The 26931-nt window shown below is 55.1% G+C and overlaps 1 protein-coding gene across 5 annotated transcripts in view; it reads left to right on the top strand.

The window, feature by feature from the left end:
* The first annotated feature begins 7333 nt into the window (after positions 1–7333).
* The window catches only part of ADCYAP1R1 (ADCYAP receptor type I), a 58048-nt gene continuing 38450 nt past the window's right edge, over positions 7334–26931 (top strand). For 2 of the 5 annotated variants that reach the window (XM_046021181.1, XM_046021180.1), the window contains exons 1-3: positions 7334–7712; positions 18210–18349; positions 19236–19341. In XM_046021181.1, coding sequence (XP_045877137.1) covers positions 18299–18349; positions 19236–19341 — 157 coding nt within the window. In that variant the 5' untranslated portion in view covers positions 7334–7712; positions 18210–18298. Of the gene's footprint in view, positions 7713–17176; positions 17293–18209; positions 18350–19235; positions 19342–26931 lie in introns of all 5 variants that reach the window. The other 3 variants (XM_046021179.1, XM_046021177.1, XM_046021182.1) reach the window with 3 other exon arrangements.

The following is a 26931-nucleotide window of genomic DNA, read 5'->3' as shown; positions in this document are numbered from 1 at the left end:
TGCTATTGTTTAGTCCCACTTTAGAGAGAATCAAGGCACAGAAGGTTACATAATTTGTCCGAGTGGCAGAGCTGGGTTTTGAACCCAGCAGTCTGACTCCAGAGTCTTTTCATATCCACTGCATTGTAATGCAGAGTAAGAGGGTGGAGGGTGTTAGAGGGAGGGTGCTGTCACTCAGGGAGGATGGGGACATTTGACCTGAAACTTTCCAGAAGGCAAGGGGGCAATGCAGGTGCCTGTCTGGGAGTAAGCCAGATCTCTTCTTGCAATATGGAGGACCTGTGTTCTCTGCGCTCCAGGGCTGGAAAAAGGCTTCTCGTGGGAATCTGGTGCAAGGGGTCAGGCTCAGAGAAGTGCTTGTCTTTGTGATCAGAAAAGGCCCCTTTGCTCACCCTGCTCACATTCCCTTATGTCCTTTCTTTCCCGGTCATGCAGCTGAGTCCCTTCCTATCCAGAGAAGTGTCCTTGGAACACAAAAGAAAGAACTAAAAGAGACAATCCCCTCATGACAGGACTGATCAGCTTGGCTCGTTATGAGTAATTAGAAACCCTTTCCCACCACCTTGGGTGGCTCACAGTGAAACTGAGTGATACCATGAGGACTAAATCCCCCTGAGAAGGAAGTTGGGGTGGGGGAGAGGGAGTGATGGTGAGAAGCAGGAAGTGGGGGTAGGTGGCCAGGCATCCTTGACCATTCCCATACACCTGGCCTCCTGATGCTGTTCTCAGTTCGTCCTGCCTGGAGACACAGGCAAGGCAGCATAGAAAGGCGGGGGGTGGAGGGCATCAGGGACAGTAGGATCAAGCCAAGTGAGCTTGAGTTCTAGCTTTATGATTGTGCTAATAGTGTCTTTGGACAAGTTGCTTTGCCTTCCTGAGGTTTGTTCTCTTCGTCTATAATCCTGGGGTAATCATAATTCCTAATCATACAGCTTTAGGGCAATTCGAGGAGCTAATGAAATAAGTGAACACGGAGCCTGGCATGTAGGAGAGGCTCAGCAAGTGGTAGTGCTCATCATTGGTTCACATTCCTCCTCTGTTGCCCTGGATGACTTGGAAGAGTTCTTTATTTTCTGTGGGCCTTGGTTTCCACAGCTGTATAATGGAGTTGGGAGTTGGTGACTTGCTTATCCAGCTGAAAAAGTATTTCCTGAGTACTGACTTCATGCCAAGCCCTGGAGATGGAACAGGACCGACCCAGGATCCGAGCTCAGCTTTGGTCAATGGCTTGTCCCAACCCAGTTCCTCACACTCCAGGCTCTAGGTGATGGGAATTATGGTAGACAGAATTGTGAGGTCCCCAAGATTGCTGCTTCTGGTATACAAGCCCATACAAGCCCCTCCTCTTGAATGTGAGCAGGACCTATAGATATAATGGAATTCTACTTTCCTGGTTAGGCTAGTTATGTGGTAAAATGGGCAGGATTTTTCTGGTGTTGTTAAAGTCCCTAATAAGTTGACTTTAAATTTGTCAGAAGGGAGATCACTGTGAGAGGGCCTGAGCTAATCATGTGAGCCCTTTCCAAGAGGGTCTAGAAGTCAAAGACAGAGAGGCAGAGTCTCTCTTCTGTTGGTCTGGAAGTAGCAAAGTGCCATGTTGTAGAGAGGACCACATGGGGGGGGATGGTAGGAACCTTCTAGAAGCTGAGGGCCCTGCCCCACATCCATGAGGAACAGACTGCCTACAGCTTTGGGAGAAGACTCCCAGCCTCAGATGAGACCCAGGCCTGGGTGATACTCTGACTGCAGACTTGTGGTACTCCAAGCAGGGATCCTGCCTGTGCTCCTGCCCCCCGACGAAACTGACATAATGAATGTGATTTTTTTGAAGCCTCTAAGTCTGTGGTAACTTGTTACACAGCAATAGAAGACTGATACACAAACCGTGCCCTTGAATGTATGTGAAGCCTTAGATCAGCCCCATCCTGCTGGCAGCCACTAGCTTCCCTACCCACCCCCACCCCGCTCAGGGCCTGGGGCTCCCAGTGCCCCAGGGAGTTCCTTGCAGACAGTGCTCTCCTCTGCCATGGCAAATGGTTGTTTCATCAGCTGCCAACCTGCTCCCAAAGTTGGTCATCAAAGAACATTCTATTTGCCCTACTTTTAATATAATTATCAGCATCGTTCGCACAACACCAAGTCAGGGCTCAGCCTGTCACAGGCCCCTATTATCCTGAGTTGCTTTTCTGGGAACAGCTGTATCCAAGCCTCATGCGTGCTGCTGCCTCCCACACGAATTATCTGCAATTTCCACACCTCCATGTACACCGAGGGCCTGCGTTAAAGCCAGGACTTGGGGCGGGCTTAGTGCGCTGTTATTTTCAAGGCAGCCAAGCTGGCTCCGAGGAAATGGCAGCCGGAGAGAGTGGGACCTGGCTTGGACTGTGGGATCTACAATGGGGCGGGGAGAGCAGGCAGAGGGGAGCGGGTGCCCGTCCCCATAGGAGCCAGAGCCAGACTGAGGGCAGTGACCGAGCCCCTAGCCATCAGAGGGCAGGGCAAGCACCACAGGGCTCTTGAACACACACAATATGGCCCATTTGTAGGATGCCCAGGAGGGGTCCTTACTGCAGCAGAAGAGGACTACACACCAACTTCAGAGTGTGCCAAAGAGGGAGGAGGGAATGGGGGTAGGGATTAGGAAAGAAAAGCCCTGCAGACAGAGGGGAGTTGGAGATGAGGATAGTGCATTTGCCTTCAATCCCGTCCCCTGATGGGTATTCGGCTCCATGGTTGAACAGCTGAGTTCCTAGGGGAGGGGGCTTTGGAGGTGAGTGAGAAACACCACCGTCTGACAGCGAAGAAGCTACACCCACCCCCCATCCCACCCGCGGAGAGGTCCACTGCCTCCATGCAATTCTGCAGGAGAGAAAGCATGTCTATCTTGGTAGAGAAGAAGTACTTTGATACCACACGTCTGTGGCTGGGTCCCTGGTGTGTGCGTGTGCACATGCTTGGACGCTCTGTGCCTGCCCTTCTGGGCAGGGATTGGATGGAAATGCACATGTGTATGTGTGCAAATTACACTTACGCGTCACAAGTATGTGTATTCAGGAGTCTGCACATCTGAGCACAAATACATCTGAGTATTTGTGAACATGGGGGAAGGAGACTATATCTTTCACTTTACTCTGAGCTTTAACAGATTACTTCTTTGGCCACTGGCCTTCCCACGCACCCACATTTTCTACTTCCCTTTCTAAGAGTTGTCATGCTTGAGTGGAGAGAGCTTGGTATTGAAATTTCAGAGAGCTGGTTTGTGGCCCAACTCTGCCACTAGCTAGCCTTGTCACTTTAAGCCAGTCATTTCTGCTCCCTGAACCTCATTTGCTCTGTCTGTGAAATGGATTGCCAACTGTTCACATCGGCACTTAGAATTCAGGGCTCCAAATCTCTGATTCCCTGGTCCCACCTCCCCCTACTCCAGACAGTCCTCCCCTTGCTCCTCCTTATCCCCTGCCATGCTCTGTGGGTAGGACAGAGAGGACTCTGGACTGCTTAGCTCTGAAGATGGGTCTCCTTTCCTCTTGTACTGCAGGCTTGCAGTGAGGCAGGATTTTCTCCTGGAGCCTGGTGTGAAAACCATGGATCTAAGCAGCCTTAACATTCATTGCTTTGGTTTCTCAGAGAACCCCCAGGGTCCTGAGGACCTAGTGTCCACAGGGTAACTGAAAAGGTGCCTGGTGGCACTGGCTTGTCAGGTGAAGATGCTGACCTCAGATGGGAGGGCAGGGGTCAGCGTGCCCCTGACCCGCGGGATCTGCTCGTGGAATGGCTACCACCTCAGGGGAGCCCAAGCCCTAACGCCTACAGTGTCCCCAGAGCCTGTGTATCTGTGGAAGAGAGGACCTTTATGGGGCAATGGGAATGGCTTCCATACACTGCATGGGGCCAAACATTCCAGAGCTTCCCTGCTGCTTTGCCCTGCTGTGCTTCCAGGCCTTCCAGCAGGCATTCCCTGGTGCCCCTGGGGCTGTCTGGGTCCTGCACAGGTGCAGGAGTGATCAGAGGGCCTTCGGAATCAAGCTTTCCCCCAGCCTGTGTAATCTAGTCTCTTGGTTCCCACTGGCCTGAGTGAGGATGGACCCAGGATCAGTATTTTCTCCTCCACAAAAAGAAACACGGACTCTAGGGCCTGGCATTCAGGGCCCATTCCCCAAATATGAGTTAATTGGGTTAATTAACATAAGGCGGTTATTCCCCATCCTTTTCATGTCTTGGAGCACATAGAAAACAAAACCATGTATATACTTCTGGGCTGCCTGGCAGGCTGAGGGACAGTATCGCAGGACACACGTTAACCAGGGCCAGACACACAAGCATGCCACCTTGGGATGCTTGTATGTAAAGCGTTAGCAGAGGGCCTGTGACAGTGGTTGTGAACCTTAGCTGTACATGAGAATGAGCTTTAAAATACCAACCCTCTAATGATTTCGGGTGGTGAAGCCGGGGCATGAGTATATTTTTAATGCTCCCCAGGGACTCAGGAGCACCAGGAGAGCTGAGAAACACTGGCCCAAGGCAAGGTGAGCGTTTGGCACATGTCAGCTCCCTATAATGAAAACGCCACCGTGTCCTCCAATGTGCTGTTCTCCTTGACTGAGTGGCAGCAGAAGGGCAGGCTGGGCTGGGCTGGGGGGTCAGGAGTCATGGAGGGTACTGCTGCTCGGGAGAGATGAATGCTGGGTAGGGCAGCCTGGCATCCATCTCCCTCAGCCATGTCTCAGAAAATTGAATTAAAAGCCGTATTTTTCAGCCACCGCCCGCCTGGCTGGCTGGCATGTGGAAGGGAGCTGAGGCAGTGAGCCCCTCAGGGTAGGAAAAAGGCTGTGGGAAGACCCCCAGCTTCCTTCTGGAGGAGAGACAAGGCAACTGAAGGGGTCCTTTGGGAGAGACCATTCCCAAGGGTAGAGGTCCTCAGCCTCCAATCTTCCCAAAGCCCGGCAGGTAGGGTGGGAATGGGCTGGCTGCCTCAGAAGAAGGGGGGAGACTCTGGCTCTGTCCTTGGGGAGTTGCCATCTGGGGAAACAATTGGTATAGCTGCTGCTCAAGGAGAACCATGTTTGTTGGGAGAGACTAGAGCCTCTGCCCCGACAAGAAGAGAAGAGTTCAGGACTGTGAGAGCCCAGCCTGGGCCCCCAGCATCATGGAGGCCACCCACCAGGTGGAACACCACTGAGGCGAACACTGGGACACAGGCTGTGGTCCCCAGTCTGATGGAAAAGTTGCCTGTGTGTCCTCATCCTAATATTCTTGTCCCTCTGGCCTCAGGCACTTCATTCACAGGGAAGGGGACTGGACAACCTTCCTGGATCTGAGCTCTGATGGTTACTTCCATGCCTCACCCAGGCTGATGATCCTTAGTAGGGCTGGGATTAGAGTCCATCTGCAAGGCCGACCGGTCCCTACAGCACTTTGGAGAGAATTGGAGAGGTACCTCCTCCAGGACCAATTAACAAAAGTGCTCACTGCCCACAAAAAGACATACATGTGGGGACACAGAAGAGACAGCAGGGGATACAGAAACTTGAGTGGGACCTAGAGCACTAGGTATAGAAAAGGGAATAAACCTGGAACAGAATGAAGAAGCTCAGAGACAAAGGGACCTTTTCTGGGACCCTGGCCATTGACATTTCCAGGCTGAGCCGGCCTGCTGTAGGTTTCTCTTGATTTCCCCCCTTCCCCGCACTCCCAGGCCGCCGGCATCCTGAACTTCCTGCTTCCCTCCTGACTCGGAGACTCCAGGCAGCCTTTCCTTCCCTCTGCTGACATTTCAGTTTACAGAGCACCTTCATACACAGCATCTCATTTGATCTTCACAGCAAAGAAAGGAGGATCCCAGGGTTTGGGGCAATGAGCTAGGCAGGAGGGTAGCCAGGTCTAGAAGGGGAGGTCCTGTCTGTCTGTCTGTCAAACTCTGGCACAGCACCTGACCCTTTTCTCTCTAGGGAGGTCTCCCTCTTTATTGACACAGAGAAGGACTGACATTCTCTTCCTCCAGGAAGTTTTCCTGGACTGGAAGGAAAGAGAGTCTAGGAGCTCCTTGCCTCTTTCTAGGGCCTCAGCTACTTCCTATAAGTCTCCATTGTGGATTCCTCTTCTCCTCTATTGGACTGGAATCCCCAAGGAAAGACTCATCTCTTCCTCCTCCTCCTCTTTCCCTCCTCCTCCTCTCTCCTTGAGGCTTCCTTAACAAGGCAGCCATACCCAAGGCTTGGCCCAGGGCAGGCCGGACAGTAACTTACTGAGGAAGGTCAGTCTGGTCGCAGGACTGTGGATGGGGGTATGGAGGGAGCTCTTGGGATGATCAGGCCTGGGGTGTGACCAGAGCAGGGGCAGGCAGGAGTCTGGGGTGGGGAGGAGTGGGGGAGGGGTTTGGGACCCTGTGAGTGGGCAGGGGTAAAGTACTTTGGGAGTGGGTAACTGTTTTCAGTTAGGCTTTGGCTCCACTATTGACTTGTGACATGACCTTGACCAGTTCAGTTCCCCTCATTAAGCCTCATTTAACCACCTGTACTAGGAAGAGGTGGTGTAGGACTACAATAACAGTAGCAATATTAGTTTATTCATTAATGAGTAAATAAAATCAGTGAAAACCTGGTATGGGGTCTATGTACCATTCTTATCTAATGCTGCTCTCAAGATGGGTAGGTGTTCCCACGTACTGGTGAAGAAGCTGAGGCGCAGAGAAGTCAAGGCACTCACCCAAGCTCTCACAGCTATCCCTGATTCGGCGGGGACTGGAGCACAGGCAGTCTGACTCCAGAGCAGCGTCCCTGTTCAGTTGTTGTAAGCCCCCTGCCCCTTTCTAGCCATAGGGATGTTCTCCAGGGGGTCATACTTAAGTTCATCCAGCAAGGCTAAAGTTGGCTGCCCTTCCCAGGCCCAGGCTTTCGGGGCAAAAGAGTAACCCAATCAGAGTCTGGACTTGCCCCTAAGTAAGGAAGGCTTCCCGGAGGAGGAAGCACAATCTCAGACGGACTCCTGAGGACGCGGAAGGAAGAAGGTAGAGGGCTTTCTCATTCTAGATATCTTGGGGAGGGTGGAAAGGAGGGCAGTGAGTCCCAGGGAAGACCGGACTCTGAGCTGCGGAAGGCCGGGCGACAGAGGGGGTCGTCGCCTCCGCACCGTCCGCCTAGGGGTCTCCGCCAAAGCTCTGGCTGGTGTCTGTCTCCAGGCCTGGTGAACGCGGCGGGCGGGGTCCCGCTCCCCCGCACACCCCCGGCCTAACCCCTCCCCCGGGCGCCCATTGGTCTACACCCGCCCCCAACTCTGCGAAGTGCGCCGCTGAGGCGGTGGTCGGTCGCCTCCCTCCCGCCCCAGGCCTGGCTTCGCGGAGGAGGCGGCGCCTCTCCCGCAGGACAGAGCCGCCTGGGCGGCGCGCCGTGCGGGGCGGGAGAGGGCAGGCGGGGGGCGCCGCGCTCGGGGGCCCGGGCGGTGACGGACGGCGGCGGCGGCCGTGGTGGCGGCTCCAGGCGAGCGCGGTTCCCGCGTGCGCACACGCACACGCCGCCGCGCAGGGACCGCGGACACCGGCCGCCGGCGGACACACGGACGCGGAGAGGCGGGCTCGGCGCTCGCTCCTCGGCGCACACGCTCCCCATCCTCGGGCGGCGCGGGGCGCGGACTCTCCGCTGTGCGCCCTCCCTGCGGAGTGTGCCCCGGGCCGCCCCGCAGCCCGCAGCCCCGCGGCGAGGCCCGGCTGTGAGCAGGTAAGGGCCGCCCAGCCGCCCCTGCACCTCCACGCCCCCCACCCCCCCGCGCCCTCTCCCGATCCAGATCCCTCGTCCGCCGCCTTCCCCCCCACCCCGAGAGGACAGGGGACCCCTTCCTCCAGCTCGGTGATCCCCGCGAGCCTCGTCCTCCACGGACAGATAGGGGGCCGGGGCCAGCGCGGGCCAACCTGCCGAAATCGAAATGAAGCCCCCTCCCGCCGCTGCTCCCTTCCTGCGCGACAGTCTGACAACGCCCCCTCCCCCACCCCCCCACCCCCCCAATATCTGGGCTAGACTTGGGGCAGTCGATCCTTGCAGCCCCCAGGGGGCTATCTCTCGCCCCTCCCCGTGCCAGAGGGAGGACCAGGGGCAGGAAAGGCATTGCGGCCAGAGGGACTTGTCTCCCTACTCCCAAGGCCCGCGCACGCGCCTACGCGGATCGGGAAGGCAATCCTGGAGGGTCTTTGGGTGCTGCGGTCCTCACGGGGTCTCAGGGGTGGGCAATCGATGTGCTGGGTGGGTGGGGGTAGGGGCCAGCCTAGAATGTCCGCCTCTAGTGACACATTCGGGATTGTTCAAGAGAGCATCGTCTCTTGGTTTCTCGCGGAGCATATGGGATGGGGGCTTGATGCCTGGGCTTACGTGGTCTCGAAGGAAACGCCTAAGGGGACCTGTGGGAGAAAAGCTTTGGCCTGCGGGACGAAGTGGGCCAGCCCGAGACCCCTGCCCGCCGCCTTAAAGGCACATGCTCTTGCTGCAGCTGCGGGAGGCAGGGGCCACATCCTGGGCAGGACATTGGCGCTTTGATCAGGTCAGAAGAGGGGGCCAGGGCTCCAGTGGATGGAGCTAGCCGCTCAGGAGGGAGCCGGGCCAGAAGCTGATTGCATTTCACACGTTGCTGGGGAATGGAACCTCACCACTGGAAGGAGTTCAGGCCCCCTTAGGAAGCTGCTGGTGGAGGGGTGGTGGACCCCTGTGACTTCTCCAGACCATTTCCATGCTTTTATTGCAGTCTCCCTGACTTTACCCCTGCCTTACACTGTCCCATAAAGCAATGCCCTCCACCCTTAAAAAAAGAAAGACAGTGTTTAGCTTTTCTGGTGAACAGTCCTGTGTGTGTGGTGTGGCTGGGGAATGGGATGGCAATACACAGGGTCTTTGGGCGGTCACTTGCCTTGGGACTGCTGTTGGGCAGAGAGAGACAAGCATCAGGTCGGCCTAGAGGCTTTTGAGTGGATGTGAACTAATGAAGGGGGTGGAAAACTATGAGCTTGGGGGGGTGGGGAGCAGCAGCACCCAGATTTTCTCAGGAGGCCCCAATCTCAGTTTGGTGCTGGCTGCAGGTGGGCTAGGCAGAGCCCACCCCCCATGCCCTGCTGAATATGGGGCTCCTGTTCCCCACTGACCTTGGGGAGGGCAAGCAGAGGGGCCTGTCTGGATACAAACCGCAGTTGGAACATACAGCTCAGAGACAGAACACACTGGGGTGGGCCCAGGGCCAAACCTTCCAGCTAATCCATCAACAGGTGATGGGGTGACCAGGGATGTGGACCCGGTCCCGTCCTCTGTGGATGATTCATTGGTGGGTCTGTATCTGGGCCAGGCTCCCTCTAGTCTGTTTGGCCCTGTGTGCAATGAGGATAGGTGTCTGTGGGGAGCCTCTCAAGGGACCCTTCCCTGCATACTGAGGGCTCATCAGGCTCGAGCCTCCATGGAATTCTCCTTTGGTGTAAAGCTCAGGGTGACAGGGGGTTGATTGGAGAAATACTTTGCCCCCCCCCCCCTTTTTTCATGTGGTCACCTCTCCCTACCATGCCCCTACACTGGGACACTCTCTTAACTTGTGTTCGGGAGTTAACCAAAACACACAAAATGAGTATTTACAGATTAGTATGTGCAGCTAAGAGTCCAGGAAGAATAAGAGCTCAGGCCACAGAGTGGCTTTCTTCCCAGGGAAGTGGCCTCAGACTGAGTGTCCCAGGCCTCTGGCCTCCCAGGGATGAAGCCTTCACTGACTGAGGGCTGGCGCTGATTCAGTGGAGGACACTTTGTGCTGTCTGCCAGAGGGCAGAACCGAGGAGTGCCACGCACAAACAGGAGCTCCGCTCAATGCCAGGAAGGCCTCGCCTCCCTGAGAGCCACCCAGCGTGGAGCCCACACTGGGAGTGACAATGGGTTTCCTGTCTTCGGAGGTATGTGAGCAGAGGTCTGATATCCCAAACAGGGCTGCCTGGGGGCTTTCTACACTGCTAGGGCCAAAGGCCCTGGAAACCTTCGCTGCCTCTGAACAGAGGAATCTGAGTCCAGAGACTGAACGTGCTGGGCCTAGTGGTCCAGATGCGTGGTAACCTACAGGCTTGGAAACTCCTCAGCGGCGACATTTGTGCTGAGCCCTGGATGCTGTCAGAGGCACATGGTGACAGCCACCCCCACAGTGACACACAAAGAGGGAGTGACACACCGCCGAGAAGACATGGAGGTTTCCAATGACACGTGCCAGAGAGCTGGGCGGGATACGCAACAGCAGAAAGACATAGGGACCTTGGGACACAGTGTCTCACCTAGATCTGGGCACACCTGGGGACTCAGACACTTGCCCGAGGGAGATTACGGAAGTCTCCCGTAATGAAAGTCTAGAGGCACGTGGACTTGCATGGAGAAAGTGCATGTGTGGCCTGAGATTCGATGGAGGGCTGACACACTTTCTCTGTAAAGGGCTAGCTAGTAAACACTTGGGCTTTGCGGGCTGTTCCGCCTGTGGCACCTTCTCCGTTCTGCTGTCCTGGTGGGAAAGAACCGTAGATGATACGAAAACAGGTGAGCACACCTAGTTCTGATAAACTGCTTGGGGCCACTGCCATTTGAATTTCATATAGTTTTTATGTGGCATGAAATATGAGTATTTTAATTTTTTTCTGACCATTTAAAAATGTAAAAATGATTCTTAGCTCACTGGCTGGCCAGAAGTAGGTGACAGGCTGGGTCTGACCTGCTCGAAGTGTTTGCCAAACTCTAGGCGGGAAGGTTAGAGAAGAAAAGTGGTTTAACAGTTAAAGGGAGAGAGGCCTTGGTCCTGGGAGCCCGTGCTGTCCTAGGGGGCCTTGGATGCTTCCCTGCACTCTGCCTGGAGCTCGGAGTGCCCATCTGTTTAGTGGGTCAGTGCCAGGAGAGGCTCCCTGCCTAGCCTCAGTACCCCACCCAGACAGGCCTTCGCTGTGTCTGTGTGGTGAATCTGCTCTAAGGACACCTGGAGATAACATTCACGAACATGAAGTGACATCATGTCCCTTCAACTCACCAAACAGGTCCTGCGTTCCCTTTCCCATTCAGCCTCTGTGTCCAGGTCCGTGCCCACCTCCACCAGGAGGGAGATGCAGGGACCCCTGGACATGTCTCATGTTTCCAGCAAGATTTGAAACTCACAGTGAGCAGAACGGGACCCAAAACGGCCCCAGCAGGAGGGAGGGTCTCCTTATCTGGGGCTGGTGGCTCTCAGACAAGGGTGAGATCAGTGGAAGCAGATGCAGAACAGGGTTGGCTTCCTGGAGATCGTGGTGGGAGGTTGACCTTGAGAAATACCTGGATGTTCTCATCCCAGGGCAATGCATTGCCTTCACTGTCCTCAACTTCCCCCCATATCTCCTCACCCCCACCCTGCCCTGACAAATGGGCACTGCAGAGGCTTGGCTGAGAAAAAAACAAACAAACAAACAAACAAACAAAAACAACATAGCTCCTTTGTAGGCTTCTCCACATTTCCCAGCTTCTGATTTAAGGCTGTGTGGTGAACTAGGTCTTGCCTTTGTTTTCTTCCTCCCTCTCCTGTTCCCTTTTGACATTTCCTTCCTGCCGTTTTCCCTGAGGTGGGCCAAGGAGAATTTCCTCTCCCATTTTCCCTGTGTTTTTAGATTCTGTTCCCTTATTTCCATTCCAGCTGCCCTTCCCTGCCCAAGCCACCATCACCTCTACCCTGAATGAGAAAATGGCCTCTCACTCTTGAGGGGTGGAGGGGGGCGGGTCTCTCCCTGGCATTGAACTCCCAGCACCCCTTCCAGGTCAGCTGAGCTGCCTGGACCAGTCATCTGGAAGGCTTCTGCAGCATGACCTTGGGAAAGCCTCCTGGTTTCTCAGGACCTCAGATCCTCACAGGGGAGATGGGGTAACCCTGCCAGCATGTACTCTTGAGTTCCAGCCCCCCTTCCCTGCCCTGAGCCCCGGTTTCCCACATGTCCCAGTGGAGGTTGTGGGTGGAATTATGAGGGATCCTTCCAGGGACCTGGGTTTTGTCACCCAATGTGCACAGGACCCCAGTGGCAGGCTCTGGAAGGGGAAGGTTTGAACACCCAGAGGCACATCAGTGTTAATGATTAATCCTGCCACTGATAGGATGCCCTTTACATAGGCATTAGGCTCTGTCCTTCATCAGCTCTGACCCTGTTGAGGAGGAAAGAGGTTCTAGAGGTTTCCCTGTTCCTTCCCCCCCCCCCCCCAAAAAGTATAATTCCCTTTCTTTGAGGAGTAAACTTGGTGGGGGTGGGGTGGGTGGGTAACATTTTATCTTTCCGTCTCCCTCCCTGGTTTCCTGCCCTGGGAGGGAGAGGAGGAAGTGGGGGGCAAGCCTGCTTAGGTGCATTGAAAAGGAGTATGTGGTGAGCAAGGGAAGCTGGTGATCCATTTCTCATGGGTCATCTGTCTCGTGTTAGGCTTGGCACTGCCTGGTGACAGGGAGGGATGCTGGGTAGCCTGAGGAGCTCAGTAGGGGGTGGCCTGGCTGGCCTCAGCCTCATGAGGGCAGAAGAAGCACCTAGAGCTATGTGGCCCAAGGGAAAGGGAAGGTGGAGCGCTACCCTCTCACTGCAGGGGCATCCAGCAAAAGCTGGCCTGGAAGGACATGGTGGAAAGATATCAGAGCTTTCCCTTGAGGGCCCTGGACCAGCCGCTGGAGGGGGATGACACCCCATCCCAGGGGCGGGACCATCCCTAGCTGGGGTGCAGCAGAAAGGGTCCTGCAGGTTGTGGGGCAGGGGGAGTGGCTGGAGGGTGTCAGAGTCCCTTCCCACTCCATGGGGAAAGTTGGGAGCCCAGTGAGTCACCGCTGGCTCCAGTGTGCTGACTGATGATGCTGTCTTCCTGTCTGCTTGGTGCAGTGGCTCACGGGAGGACACGGCTGCTCTTGTCTGTTCCTGCTGCCATCAGTCACTGGGCTGGTGTGGCCCGAAGAGGGCCTCCTGAGTGTAAACAGGGGAGCAGACTCCCCTCTAGACCAAGTATCTGTCACACATCCCTTCCTGCCAGGCAGGGCTCCAGTCCTCTGGGCTGTGTGACTTTGGGATCTGTCTTCCCCTCTCTGGCCTCAGTCTCCCCACAGGGAACTCAGTAGTAATAATGGAAGATGGCCTTAAAAGTCTGTCTCAGGTTTGAAATGGTGTGTCTATAATGAACTCTTTCCAAGGAAGATATTTCAGATGTAGAAGTATGGGCAGGGGGTACCAGAAGGTCTGACCAATCCCCAAAGGTGTGAGAAGGATCACTTATAACATACAATGAGTTCTGAGCTGATCTTCCTTTTATGAGAGACAGAGAATGGCAGGAGTCTAAGGATGGAGTGTATAAGCTTTGGAGCCAGCCTGCTTGGGTTCCCTTCCTAGCTCTCCCACATATTTGCTGTGTGACCTTGGAGAAGTTACTTGGGCTCTCTGTGCCTTAGTTACCTTAGCTATAGAATGAGGATAATGCTAGTAATTGCTTCAAGGTTTTGGGCAGGTGAAAGGAGTTAATGCAAATTGGTCGCTTGGAAGAATGCCTGGCACATACTGAGTGTCTAATAAATGTTAGTCATGAGCAAATAAAGGCGCAGCGGTCCTGCTGCTGCCATTTTGAAAGGGATACAGGGCTATGGGGATGGAAGTGACAGCAAGAGGTACAAAAACCTGAACACAGTAGTAAGAAAATCATAACAGTTAATCCCCACACGGCCCTACTAGGAACCAGGCTGTGCTGTGTGCTCTGTAGTTTACTTCCACGACAAAGGCATTCCTGTTATTTCCATTTTACAGACAGTCAAATTGAGGCACAGGAAAAACTGGCTTGTCTGAAGGGCTAAGGCTTAAAACTCTAGCGGACTGGTCTCCATGCCCATCACCGTAAATGCTGGGGAGTCGAGTTTAATTGTTCTCAGATCAGTTGTAAAAGCCAGTTGCCCCCACAGAGCCTGGACCCAAGACAGTGAGCCTAAGGATATTGGCGACCAGGTCGTCCTGCGCCAGCTGCGTGGCTGGGCTGAAAGGGCCGGGTGTTCATCCTCAGGCAGGCGAGAGCCCAACCGCAGGCTGCAGTGGCCATGCCTAGCCTTGTCCTGTGCGAGGGTCATTGGGTGTTTCGGGGGAGTGCTGAGGAGGAAGGCAGCCAGGGGGAGGAGGAGCCACCAACTGGGCTTCAGGCAGCAGGTCCTGGGGACGCATTCAGGGCACATGCCTGTGGTTCACAAATGGAGCAGGTTCCAGGGCAGGTGGCCTCCAGCCATAAACTCTGAGCACTGTCCAACTAGGATGGGGCCGGGAGGTGTCAGAGCGTGGACAGTGGGGGCGGGCAGAAGTGCCAGAAGGGGCTGAGGAGACTATCGTCTTGGGGAAGCTAGAGAAGGTGACCCCTGAGGTCCCTAGCTAGGGTGGGGGCGTGGAAAGATCAAGGCCCCAGAGCTCCCGTGCTCTCTCGCGCGGGTGAGTCCAGTGGGCCGGGGAGTGGTGGGGAGAGCAAACAAGAGGCAAGAGTGGGCTAAGGGACTAGATCTTAAGAATTCTCATGTTGATAATCACGTTACCGTGTGGGGACGATGTTAACTTGACTTATAGTGGTGATGATATATACAAATACCAAATCCTTACATTGTGTGCCTGGAACTAAGGTAACCTTATATGTCAATTATATCTTAATTTAAAAAAAAAAAAAAAGAGGGCAACGGTGGGCATGGGGAGCCCGAGTCTAGCTCCAGATGAGACCCTGAGCTGATCCTACCCCGGCCCCTCCACCCTGCGTCACTGGGCTGCTTCCCCTCATGGCCCAAGCAGCCTAGTGACAAAGCAGAGCTGGGGGATGGTTGGGCGGGGGCCTCTGTTTCGTCTTGTTTTTCATCAGAGCAGCGGGCCTGCTGGGAGCAGGCAGGGGCATCCCGCGAGTCTGGCGTCCCCGTGCGAGTGCGTGAGCGTGTGCGTGCTCGCGTGGGTATGTGCGTATGTGTGTGTGGGTGCCTGGGCCTGAGTCCAGACGTATCTCATTGCCTCTGTGTGTCTGAATGCCTTTGCAGCTTCGGGTGTATGTTACTACATAGATCGGGGATCGGACAAACGCAGGTGAATCCCGGCACCACTGTCTGATTGCATCTGTACGTGTCTTTATTCTGTGTTTTGCGTGTGTGTCTGTGCTTCCGCGAAGGGCCGTGTGTGTGAGTGTGTGCGGAGTTGTCTGTTGGCCCCTGAAGGGGTCTCTACCTTTGTGTATTCCATGCCCGGCAGGGCACTGATGCCCCCTGGGGATAAATGTCTCTCTTTGACTCTGTGGGGTTGACATATGTTTGTGCTCTTCTCTGTGGACCCGTTTCTATGTATTTGTGTATTTGTGTGTGTGTGTGTGTGTGTGAGAGAGAGAGAGAGAGAGAATGAGAGAGAGGAGTGTGTGTGTGTGTGTGAGAGAGAGAGAGAGAATGAGAGAGAGGAGATAATCAGAAATCAGTCAGCTCTCAAACACAGATTCATTCTCTGCCTGCTTGGTGCCCCCACTTGCCCCTAGAGCAACCAGAGGAGTGGAAGCTGCTTGATCTCCCGGGCCAGCTCTCTGAGTTCCAATAAAGGTCAAAACAGGGACTTTAAAATCCCACTCTCCGTCAGAGTCTCCTGGAGAGCCAAACCCAGCATTGATATCCAGGCCCCCACCCCAGAGGTAGTGACTCAGTTGGGCGGGGGTATTTTTAAACGCTCCTCAGTGATTCTCATGGGTGGTCCGGGCTGAGTGTGGGCTAAGAGGGGCCAGAGAGGGGCGGCAAGTCTCCATTTGCAGGGTCCCTGTCCTGAAGGAGGCAGGTAGTGCCATTGCCATCTCAGGGTGTTGCTGAGAGCAGGGAGTCCCGATTTCATGGCTGAGTGCTCTTGCCACATGTCCTCTCCAGGAACCTTGCTCTGTGCCCCAGGGCAGAGTTCTCCCCCAAGGGACAGAGACAGCCGCTGGCCCTATTTCTGGTGGCGCCTTGCTGGGAGCACAAGAGAGGTGGCCCCTGAGGAAGGAGCACTGTGTCTACTTGGTGACACAGGCTGTGTACCCATTTTCCTTCTCTGGCTCTTGTTTGGGCCCTGCTGGCCAGGAGGGAGCTGAGAGGAGGAATCAGTTTCCTCCTGGCTAAGACAACTGAGACCCACACAGGTCAAGGGTCTAGACCGTGGCTGGGTGCGGGGGTCGGAGCCCAGGCGTCGCCTGCGGGCTGAGGCTGCTGGTGGCCCTGCCAGATGGGCTGACGGAGGTTCCAGAGCCACCCAGCATGGTCGTGGGTGGGGGCCCACCTGACTTCACATCTCACTGGCCTTTGGCCTGATATTGTCCCAGGTGGGGAGGAGTCAGCTGCGGATCTTAGGCTTTCGAGGCCTTGCAGTGGCTTCTCTAAGCCCCCCGTTGGCCGAGAGAGACAGCCTGCAGGTTCTGCTGCGGGCAGGGGGCCGGGCATACCTCTGCTCCAGCCAGGTGGGTCAGAGGGTCAGCTCTGGCCTCAGCACACAGGATTTTAGGCTCCTCAGGGAGAGTGGGGTTGACCAAGCCCTCTGGGGACCAGCAGTGCCTGGTCATGCCAGAAGCAGCCCATGACCAGTAGAGTTGTGGAGGGTCCTGTGTAGAAACCCAGGCCTGAGAGTCTCGCACAGCTGGTGCCTCGGGGTGCTGGGATGCTGGGGCCAGACCTCCCCCAGCCTGCCCATCCTTCCTGACCCACAGAGGAAAGCCTGCCTCAGCATCCTCAGGGACCCCTGGGCTTCTCAGAGCATTTCTTGGGGACACCCAAGGCCTCCCTCCACATCTCTGAGTGGCCCTGAGGAGTAGAGCATCAGGTGGGTAAGACAGGGTCCCCTTTTGGTGGAGCTATCCTGCGGCTCGTTTGCTTTCCCCTTTTGGGGTACTTGCTGGTCACCAAAGGGAGCTTAGAGAAGCTAGGGGAGAGGGAGGGAGGACACACGGGTGGCAAAAAGCCAGGGGCACAAAAGGAATGAGGATCACGGCAGCTCTGCCCAGGGAAGGGGGGGTATGTGGAGACTAATGGCTGGGGTGCACCCCCTGCCATGGGTCACTGAGCCCAGGCACCTGTGGTGGGGACTCTGACACCGGTCGACTGAATCCTTTTAATAATAATTTAATAGGAATGCAAATAGTAATTTTTAAATCACTGTGTGGTATTCCCTTGCATGGCTGCTGGGGCCTGTTAACAGGGCCTGCTTGATGGATGCTGGGTTGCTTCCTTTTCTGCTGTGGATGCTATTTTAAGTGATGCTGCAGTGACTGCCGTTGCACGTGCTTTTTTTCGGACAAGTGCAAGTATTTCTCGGTAAATACTCAGATGCGGAATTGCTGGGGTGAAGGGAATGTGTGCTAACAATCGATTTTAGAAGCAGACCAGACTCTCCCCCTCGGGAATGTGCCAGGGCCCCCACACCCTCCCCGCTGGACTCCGGTCCCCACCGGCAGCCCCCGTCCTCAGGGACCTGCCCTCCTTGGAGCATGCTCTTCAGCAACCACTGCTTTCTCCTGGAGGCCCAGTGGGCCGAGGCAGGGTGAAAGGAGGTTACGTCTAAGCAGCCCTGGCCCGGCAGCTGGAATGAAGCAATGCTCTGTGGTGATCATGCGAGTCAAGGAGCAGTTCTTTCTCACGCAGCAGTTGGGAGTCAGGGAGGTCTCCCAGGCTGGTGGGGCGCTCGCGGCGATCCCATTCCTCTTAGTGTGGGGCTTCCCACGGCCCAGGGGTTGGCTCTGGCATTCGGGCAGGCGAAAGAGCAGAAGTGGAGAATGGGTGCTGCCTCGTGGACAGGGGGTCTGCAGGTGGCTCCTGTCCCTCCCATCTGTATTCCATAGGTGGGGCCTGTGTCACAAGCCCGCACCTGCAAGCGGGAACGACCAAGGAATGTCCTCTCTAGGTGGGCATGCTGGCGAAAACTCTGTCACAGTGAAGGGAGCGGGGGGAGACAGTGGTCTGCTACAGAGAGGAAAACCATGCAGACCCTTCTGGTGGCCTGATGGGGGCCTGAGCCCCTGTGCCCTGCATTGTATCCCCAGTGCCTAGCGCTGCGTAGGTGTTTAGCAGATATTTGTTTGCTAGAGGAGTAAGGAACGCATAGACCAAAGCAGGGAGGGGCTTACCCTGATAGGCTGAGAGCCTTGCTACAGGTAAGGGGGGGGGGGGGTGTCAGGAGGAAGACCTGTCCCTGCCAGGGGACCCACAGGACTCATGCCTTCCTTTCTCTCCAGCCCATAGACACTGTGGGGCTGGCGAGCGGCTGCTCTGAGTGGGAGGCAAGCAGTGCTGGCCTGAGTCTCCATCCGGACTGAGAAGCATCATGGCCAGCATCTTGCAGGCCTCCCTGACTGCTTTCCTCCTGCTGCCTATGGTAAGGGCCCAGGACTCTCCCCTCCAGGCATGCTTGCAGACGTCCCCTCGAGGAACCATCCCTGCCCCAGCACGAGAACGCAGCTCTCGTGGACTCTGAAGTTACTTAGTCCTACGCTTAAATCCAGTGCCCACCACTAGTCAGCTGTGTGACCTTGGGCAGGAACATGTGATTTTCCCAAGTCTTGGTTTCCGCTTTTGTAAAATGGGGGCAGGAGGGAATGAGAGCAGCTTGTAGGTCCCACTGAATGCAACCAGTGCTCCTCTGCCCGCAGCCCCTGGGGGTGCACTCCTCCTGAGCCCCCAGAGGGGAGAGAGGATGAGCTCCTTTAGCCCCTTCTCTCTCCCACCCCCTGCTTACTCCCCTGAAGTACAGTGCTAGTCCCCTGGTCTCTGGAGCCAGACTGCCTAGGTTCTGGTCCTCGCCGTACAGTCTGCTAAGCTAAGTGATCTTGAGAAAGTTACCTAACGTCTCTGTGCTTAGGGTTCACATCTGTTGAATGGAGAATGATGAAAATAGCACCTACTTTGTAGAGCTCCTGAGCTATAAGTGTGTATATATATATATATATATATATGACAGAATAATGCACACGCACAGGACGGTGCTGCGTGTGTGTTTGCTAATATTATTGTAACACATGGAAACTGAGACCCAGGGAAGGCTGGAAGCCACTGACAGCCACATGTTGAATTGGTGAAGGAGAAGAGCCCTCATGATATTTGGGGCCTCTGTTGGCCCCAAAATCTCTCTGGCACTATCCTCTCCCTTATTCTGCCCCACCCCCACAACCCACATCGCTCCGGGGCTTAGGTAGCAGGGTTTGTCTGTGAACCTCCTGCTCGCTCCTCCCATCCATCCCATGTGTCCCATGTGTCCCTCGCAGGCCACCGCCATGCACTCTGACTGCATCTTCAAGAAGGAGCAAGCATTGTGCCTGGAGAAGATCCAGAGGGCGAACGACCTGATGGGCTTGAACGACTCCTCCCCAGGTGAGTGGGGTGCTGAAGAGGTCAGCAAGTTCCCAGCACAGCCTGGTCAGGTTTTCGAAACTGGCGTCCGGGCCTCTGGCCATTTTGTAGAGAGTGGTGGAGGGTACAGGTACCTGGGTCCTTCTGAAAACCTTGCAAGGTGACGGAGTCCTGGATCTGCTCTGGGCAGTGACCTTGGGGTTGCCCTCCTCGGGGACATCCTACCCCAGATGCCTCATTCTGGAGGAGGCTGTTCTGGGCAGCTGGACGTGGCCGCCTCTGATCCCCTGGGGGCTGGGATCGGGCTGGTGTCTGGGCTGGGGAGTGGCTATTAGAGAGCTTGTTAGCAAGCAGCCTGGGCCTGGTGGCAACAGGGACACAGCTGTCGCCAGTGGCCGAGTTGGAGAGCACCTGGTTAACCCAGGGCAGGCACTGCAGGGTCATTTCCCTCTTCCTGTGCTCGCTCCACCAGAAGCCAGAGAACAAGGCTGCAGCAGGAACCCCATTCCTAAGCCTGCTGGGTGCAATGTTCTCCTGGGGCTGCTGTTAGCACTCGGAGAGGGGAGGATACTGCTTCCTGGAGCTGGATGGGGCCATGCGCGGCAGCACATATAGCAATCACAGCTCTCCCTACTAGATGTCCAGAACACCCCCAATCCCATTGATGACCTCACATCCTTTGCACCTTTTCCAAGTGTCCCAAGGGCATGGCAGGGACCCTGGCTAAGAACCTGGGGGCTGTGTAAGGCCTCTCCTGCGGACTCCCCGCTGGGCAGATGAGCTGCTCAGACCCACAGAGTGGGGTGTATGGGAGCTTGCAGATTTGGGGTCGGGGCCTCCCTGGTGGCCTTGCCAACCTCACCCGTGCCTGAGTTGCTGGAGGGTGGGGCTCCCTTTCCTGACTGGAGGGTTCGACTTTTCCCTCTGGATCCTCCCCATTTCTGAGGAGCTCTTCTGAGCACCATCTGTTTAAATACTTGATTAATCGGCAGCCCAGTTAAATGTAATGGTCCCTGCGGGCTGAGCTCCCTGTACAGTCAGTGAGCATTAACTGGTAATGAAGCTCCTGGTCATGCTGGTCTCTCCCTCCGGGCCAAGCTCTGGCTCGGTCCTAACTGAGGCCGAAAGTGGATTCTAGGTCCCGCCACCCAAGGAAGCTGAAGCAGGGGGCTCAGATGGGCACACAGTGGCAGGAGACCAAAAGGGTTCCTGGTCCAAACCTCTAGTCGAGGGGATGGGAGGAGGGGAGCTTGGGTAGCAGTGACTCGTTAGACCACATAGGGGTTGGAGTGAGTAGCAGGTTGAGGTGTCCTGCCTCCCAGCCCAGGGCCGTGGCTCTTTCATCACGGTCTCAGATACACTTGGGGTTGTGTAGTGAGAAGCATCCAGAAAGGAAGGGTAGAGGTGGGGTGGGGACCAGACCTGGGGAGCTGCATATGGGTTAATTGCACAGCAGTTTGGGGAGCCCTGGGTTGGGAGAGGACACAAGGGCCTGGCCACAGGGGTGTCCTCTCAGAGGCATGAGCGAGATTGATGTAAGGTTGGACACCCTCTCAGGAGGGGGCAGGACAGTGCGGGTGGGAGGGGGTCCTCACTGCCAGGTAATGCTCAGAAGAGGAAGAAAGGAGTTCTCTTTGGGGAAGGTGGGCGAGGATTCACGGAAAAGGTGGCATTTAAACCAGATTCTTGGTTCTCAAACCTGGCTACACATTAGAATCACCAGGAGCTTTTAGAAAAATGTGCTGAAGCCACAATCCAAACCCATTAAATCAGCACCATGGTCCGTTGTAGTCAGGATCTTTTGTCTCCCCAGGCCATTCCAGTGAGAAGCTAGGCTGAAACCCCTGAGCGAAACTTAGGGATAAGCAGGCACTTGCTGGCAGATGAGAGCTGAAGGATGGACGAGCAGGGAGAACATTCTAGGCTGAGGGAACCTCAGCAGTAAGCGGTAGGGAGCGGATTGGGTACCTCCCTGTGTCTGGAACCTTGAATTAGGGTGGGTTGGGGTGGGCTATAATGAGGGTCTGGCTGAGGGTCCCAGGGGCCCTGTGAGTCAAGGCTGACCACAGGTCCCCCTCAGACCTGGATTTGGGTGAGGGACCCCAGGCCTATGGTACAAATTCACTCATCTACCGACATACTCATTCATTCACTCATTCATTCATTCACTCACTCATTCATTCATTCACCCATTTATTCATTCACTCATGCATTCATTCATTCACTCATGCATTCATTCATTCACTCACGCATTCATTCATTCACTCATGCATTCACACATTTACTTATTCGCTCACTTAGTCACTCATTCACTTACCCACTCACTCACTCAGTCACTTACCCATTCATGCACTCTCAGTCACTCTCATTCATTCACTCACCCACTCATTTGCTCACTCACTCATATGACAAGTTGGAATCTTAGTGTCTGGCCTGGGTAGAATAGGGCAAGGCCACAGGTAGGGGACTATAGAGACAGAGGTTTGCACCCTGCTAGCCCTGGCTGCTTCAGAGAGGTCATGCCAGTGGCAGAGGTGGAGCTGATGCTGTGGGAATTCAGTGGAAGGAGAAAGTACTTTGTGCTGGGTAGGGTGAGTGGACGTGGTGGAATCAGGGAGGGCTTCAAGGAGGAAGGGGCATTCAGGCCAGGCATGCAAGAGGCAGGGTATGGAGGGGTCTCGTGGAAGCAAGCTTTCCTCTAACTCTGAGTGCCCAGAGGAGAGAGGAGTCTCCACCCTCCCATGGTCTGCCTAAAGAGAGGTTCTCCTACCTCTTCCTATCTTCTTACTCTGAGTCATGGGGTGGGGCTCTATAGGAAAAAGCTGAGATGTTACCTCTGTAGGACAAAGCAGAGCCAAAAGGCAACCAGCAGGTGGAAAAGCAGAGGAGACTGAGGGCCTAGCTGGATTGCCACCTCCATGGCCCTTTCTTTCTCTGTGCCTCAGAGCCTTCTCTATTAATTAAGCAGGTGAGATGGATCATATTAATAGTCAATATTTATATGGATTTACCATGTGCCAGGCACTGTGCTAGTGCTTTTTTCTCCCACTGCAGCTCCTTAGGTGTGGGTCTATTATCACTCTTATTTTGTAGATGAGGAAACTGATGCCCACAGAGGTTATGCTCCTTGCTTAGAGACAGTTAAATAATATGCAGAGATGAAACTTGTATTTGGGTACTCTGTACCCTCAACTCCTGGGATTCACTGCCTTGGAAGAAGGATATGAGACACTGAGCCCCTAGCCCCCCTCACCTGCTATATGACCTTGCAAAGGGCACTTAATCCCTTCATTTATTCTGTCTGCAAAATGGAGGATTAAAAAATAATATCTACCATGTAGGATTATTGCATTAAATTCCAATCGTGGGAAAGGTTAAGGGTGTTATGTGGCATTTGCTAAGTACTCAACAAAGGTGTTAGAGTAACTTAGAGTTGTCGTGTTAGGGCATGGAGTGCCTCTAGGGTCTCTGTCTTCCATTAGATCAGAGCTCTGGGGAACTGGAGTTCTCTGCAGGAAACTGCATTTTGGGACAATCTGGAAGGGCTTTCTGGAAGACCCGAGGAAGGGCTGAGAACCAGATCCAGGCTGCAGAGGGCAGATGGAAAAGCATGGGAAGGGGAGCAAGAGCTCCAGGTGGGGGACGACCTGATAGAGGGAGGAAGGGAGCCTTGAGTATGGGAGACGGGGACCATAGCAGCTCGCTACGGACAGTTTCTGAATCTTCCCCTCCACGGAGCTGCCCAGGGTGGCTCATGAAACCTCACCGACCTACGGGCTGGGCAGAGTTTTCCCTTCCATTTTATAGCTGCCGCTTCTCAGACTCACAGAAATCAGATTGCGAGCCCATTACCTGATAAGTCACACAGCCGGGGAGGGAGGAGCTGGGACATGCGTTTGGTGGTTCCATAACCCTTGCTGCTGACCACTGCACTGTAGCTCAGAGGAGGAGCAGAGTGAGACCATCCACTGCACCCTTCCCGCTTGTGTAGTGAAATATCACTAGGCAGAGGAAGTTGCAATGAGTCTGGAGAGATAAGTAGGAGCGGGGAGCCTTCAGTGCATCCCCCAGAAGCCTGCACTTCACTTGGCTACGGAAAGGCTAAAGGGCATCTGTGTTTCTAAGGGTGTGAGGCCCAAGCTCCAGCACTGTGGAAGGAGGCAGGGCTGGGCAGGGGGAGGCCTGGGAGTGTCCATTGGTCAGCAGGGACTTTTCTGTACAAGCTGAGGTTAGAAGAACCCCTTGGGGGTCTCAGAGGAGGTGGTCTCTGGGCATCTTTCCAGTGCCAAGTTCTGGGGGAGCACTGATCTTGCTGTCAGCAGACAGGGGAGAGTTTTCTAGGGCCTTTGTTTTCCCCACATGCTCCATATGAGCCTCAGGTCCTTGTCATTGCCATCAAGCCAGGCTTCTTGGCTTTGTATTAAACCTGCTTGTGAAATCCAGGCAACAGTTGATCTTGCTCTGCGAGGCATCTTAGAACCTCCAGGAGCACTTAGAGATTCTCATAGCCAGGCCCTTCCCAGACGAATGCAATCAGCATTTGGTGGGGAGGTCTGTGGTAAAAGCCTTCAGATGATTCTAAAGTATATCCAAGTTTGAGAGCCATTGTTGTGGCCAGAGGACAGCAGCCACTGATGCTCGTGCCATCTTGGACAGGAGAGCAGCCCCCAGCATTCAGGTAAGCCAGGCTGGGGGCTCGTTCCTAGCCAAGAGTCAAATATCAATGTCACGGAAAATTGGCAGCTGGCATGGTGTTGCCGGTCTGCGCTGGAGTGACCTGGGGGGCCAGTCCTCCCCCTGCACCCCTTCTTTGCCCCTCTCCTGCCCCTTCTGCCCCTAAGCACATGCACCACGCATGGAACTCTGGCCAGAGGTCGGCTGATGTCCCCGAAGTGCACTTAAAAGAGAAAAAAGGAAAACTCTCTTCTTGCTCTAGTAACCATGAGTTATGAACTCACAGTCATGCTTTGCTTTATTTGAAAAATGTATTTCTATGTATTTTGTATATTTCCTATAATCTTTTAAGTCCAGTGAAGCAAGTGCGTTGGAATGCGGACACCGATCTGCTGGGTTGAGGTTTGTCCATGCTACAGTGTGTGTGGCGGGGGCAGGCTGGGGGGGAGGGCTCCCAGGAAGGTAATTGCTTCCTTCCCAACCCTTATCTGTCACTGGAACACCCCAAAGAGAACATGGGATGGTAATGCTCAGAATGGCCTTCGGGGTGGAAGCCAAGGGGCAGGGAGATGCCGGATGGGGGTAGGGAGTGGGGCCAGCGCTTGGCAGCCAGCTGAAGAGGGTAGAAAAGCCAGGTGAGGCCGGCAGAGTGAAAGCAGGCTTGCTGACTGCAGGGTTTGTTCACAACATCCTGGGTGTTTTAAAGATGTTTCTCGGGACTGTTACTGAGGCGATCTGTTTGGCGGTTTTGAACCTCATCCCAAGCCCCTGAATGCTAAATGGGACTTGAGACAACACCGAGTCCAGCTCTGTCATGTGACCCAGAGAGAGGTTGAGGCTGGAGGTGGCCGTCACTGGCTCAGTCACACGGAGCGCCGGAGCCAGCTCTGGGACAGGACCCAGGTCTGCCATCCCAGCCGGGGGGTGCTTTTGTGTGGCAGTGCTCTTGTGCCCAGAGAGGAGAAAGGAGTCCTGTGCGTGGGAACGGGATCTCCACTCTGAAGAGGTGCCGGGCCCACAAGTCACAGGCACGGCCCGCTTTGTTCCCTGTGCTCAGCCGGAGGGGCCTGCCTGTGCGAGGTGGGTCCGGTCAGCCCCTCCGCTTTGCGGGGCTGTGGGCTTCCATCAGCCTGGAGGTCTTCCCCGCGTTTCAGTGGGGCTGTTTGGGTGTGGTCTCCTTGGGGGTCCCCCATTCTGGAAAAGATGAAAGAGGCCTGCGGTGGCTTTGGCTGGGGCAGGAGGGAGATTTGGCAGGAAGATGAGGAAGCCTGCTCATTGCTATTCTGCCCCAGCCTCTGAGGCCTGTCCTGGGTGCCGAGTGCTTAGCCCCAGCTCCCACCTCCATTCTCACCACACAAGGAGAGGCCTGGAGGGGGGGCCAGGCCCAGGCTCCCCAGCCCTTCTTGACCACATTTCCCAGCTGCTCTGAGATGGAACAGGCATTCAACATGGGATGGGGAGGGGGTCCACGGGGACCCTCACTTCTGACAAAATGTCCCATTTCTGTTCAAACTGGTTTCCTTTGGCCCCATAGTTCTCAGACTCCAGCCTGCCTCAGAACCTTCTGGAAGGCTGTTAAAATGCAGAATTCCTGGACCCAGCCCCAGAATTTCTGACTCAGTGGGTCTGGGTGGGGCCTGAACAGCTGCATCTCTGGCAAGTTCCCTGTGGTGTTCCTGGTCCGGGGTCCCCGCTTTGAGGACCACTGACTTCCAGAGGGGAGGACTGCATCTTCTTCCTTCCCCAACAACCTCCCCACCACCCAGCACTGAGCCCACGGCTGGTTCCCATTTTATGGATCAGAAATATTGGCTGGAAAGTCAATTACAGTAAATGGAATCATTTTTTTTACCCTTGAATTGTGCTAAAATGAGGGGCTTGTTCCAACACTACCCGAGCATCCTCAAAGGGAGGACTGCGTCTTTGTCTGAGTCCCTTTGGTGCCCCTGGTCTCGTGGGTTTTGAACACTGTGTGGAACTGGACAAAATCATCACCATGACAACCTGCGATTAGCTCCTTATTTTGTTCCAGTCGAGGCTAATGGTCCTTGTATTCTCTCGCTGTTCAGTGTGCCCAAATGGTCTTTTCCCCTCCTGCTGTCACAAGGCACTGCTTCTCCTTGGCTGCTTTGTGTCTTAGTGTCTTGGTATGAGCAGCACCCACCCCAACCCCCCAATGCCGAGTGTGCTCAGCGCTCTGGCCCGAGCAGGATCCCTGAAGCACCTGGATTCCTTGGACCAGGTTCCATAGAGCCTTTCAGGTTTCTGGGGGGGTGGGGGTGGGGAACAGACTGAGCCAGGAGGGCAGAGACAGGCCTCATGTAGAACTGGGGAACTAGAGGAGAGGTGTTTGGGGATGTCCAAGCAGAGAGTTCTCCCAGGGGAGAGAGGACATTCTGATTTTTGACTCGCAGAGAGGAGGGGAACAGGGACTGATGTACTTGACGATGTCTTCCTTGAAGCATGCTTTCCTGTCTGCTGTGTTGCTAACCTGGCCTGGGTGTCCCTGGTTTCTGGCCACCCCTCCTCAGCCTTCTTTGCCAGCCCCTCTTCTGATGCTGCATTCCTTCTTCTGTTGGGACCAGGCCGTATCCTCTTCTCTTCTCTTTGGCGTACACCCTCTCTCTAGACCCATTGTCCAGGTCCGGGGCCCTACCTAGCATCCCTGTGCTGAGCACTCCTTGTTCCCTGTGCTGAGCACAGGAGAACTGTTCTCCTGCCCCAGTTTCCCACTCCCCGTCTGCACTCCGTCTAACTGCCTGTGGGAAATCCACCTCCACTTGGCTCTTGGCACCATCTCAAACTGAACACACTCCAGACGAAACCCTTGAGCTCCGGCCTGCCTCGTGCCCACCACCATTTGCTTCTCATCCAGGTTCTTCCCACTGTGGGGAATGGCTGACCTTTCCAGCCATACCAACATTTCAAGCCAGAAAC

Source organism: Meles meles, chromosome 10, assembly GCF_922984935.1.
Source record: "Meles meles chromosome 10, mMelMel3.1 paternal haplotype, whole genome shotgun sequence".
NCBI lineage: Eukaryota > Metazoa > Chordata > Mammalia > Carnivora > Mustelidae > Meles > Meles meles.
Note: the sequence above shows the minus strand (reverse complement) of the source record. Positions and strands in the feature narration are given on the sequence as shown.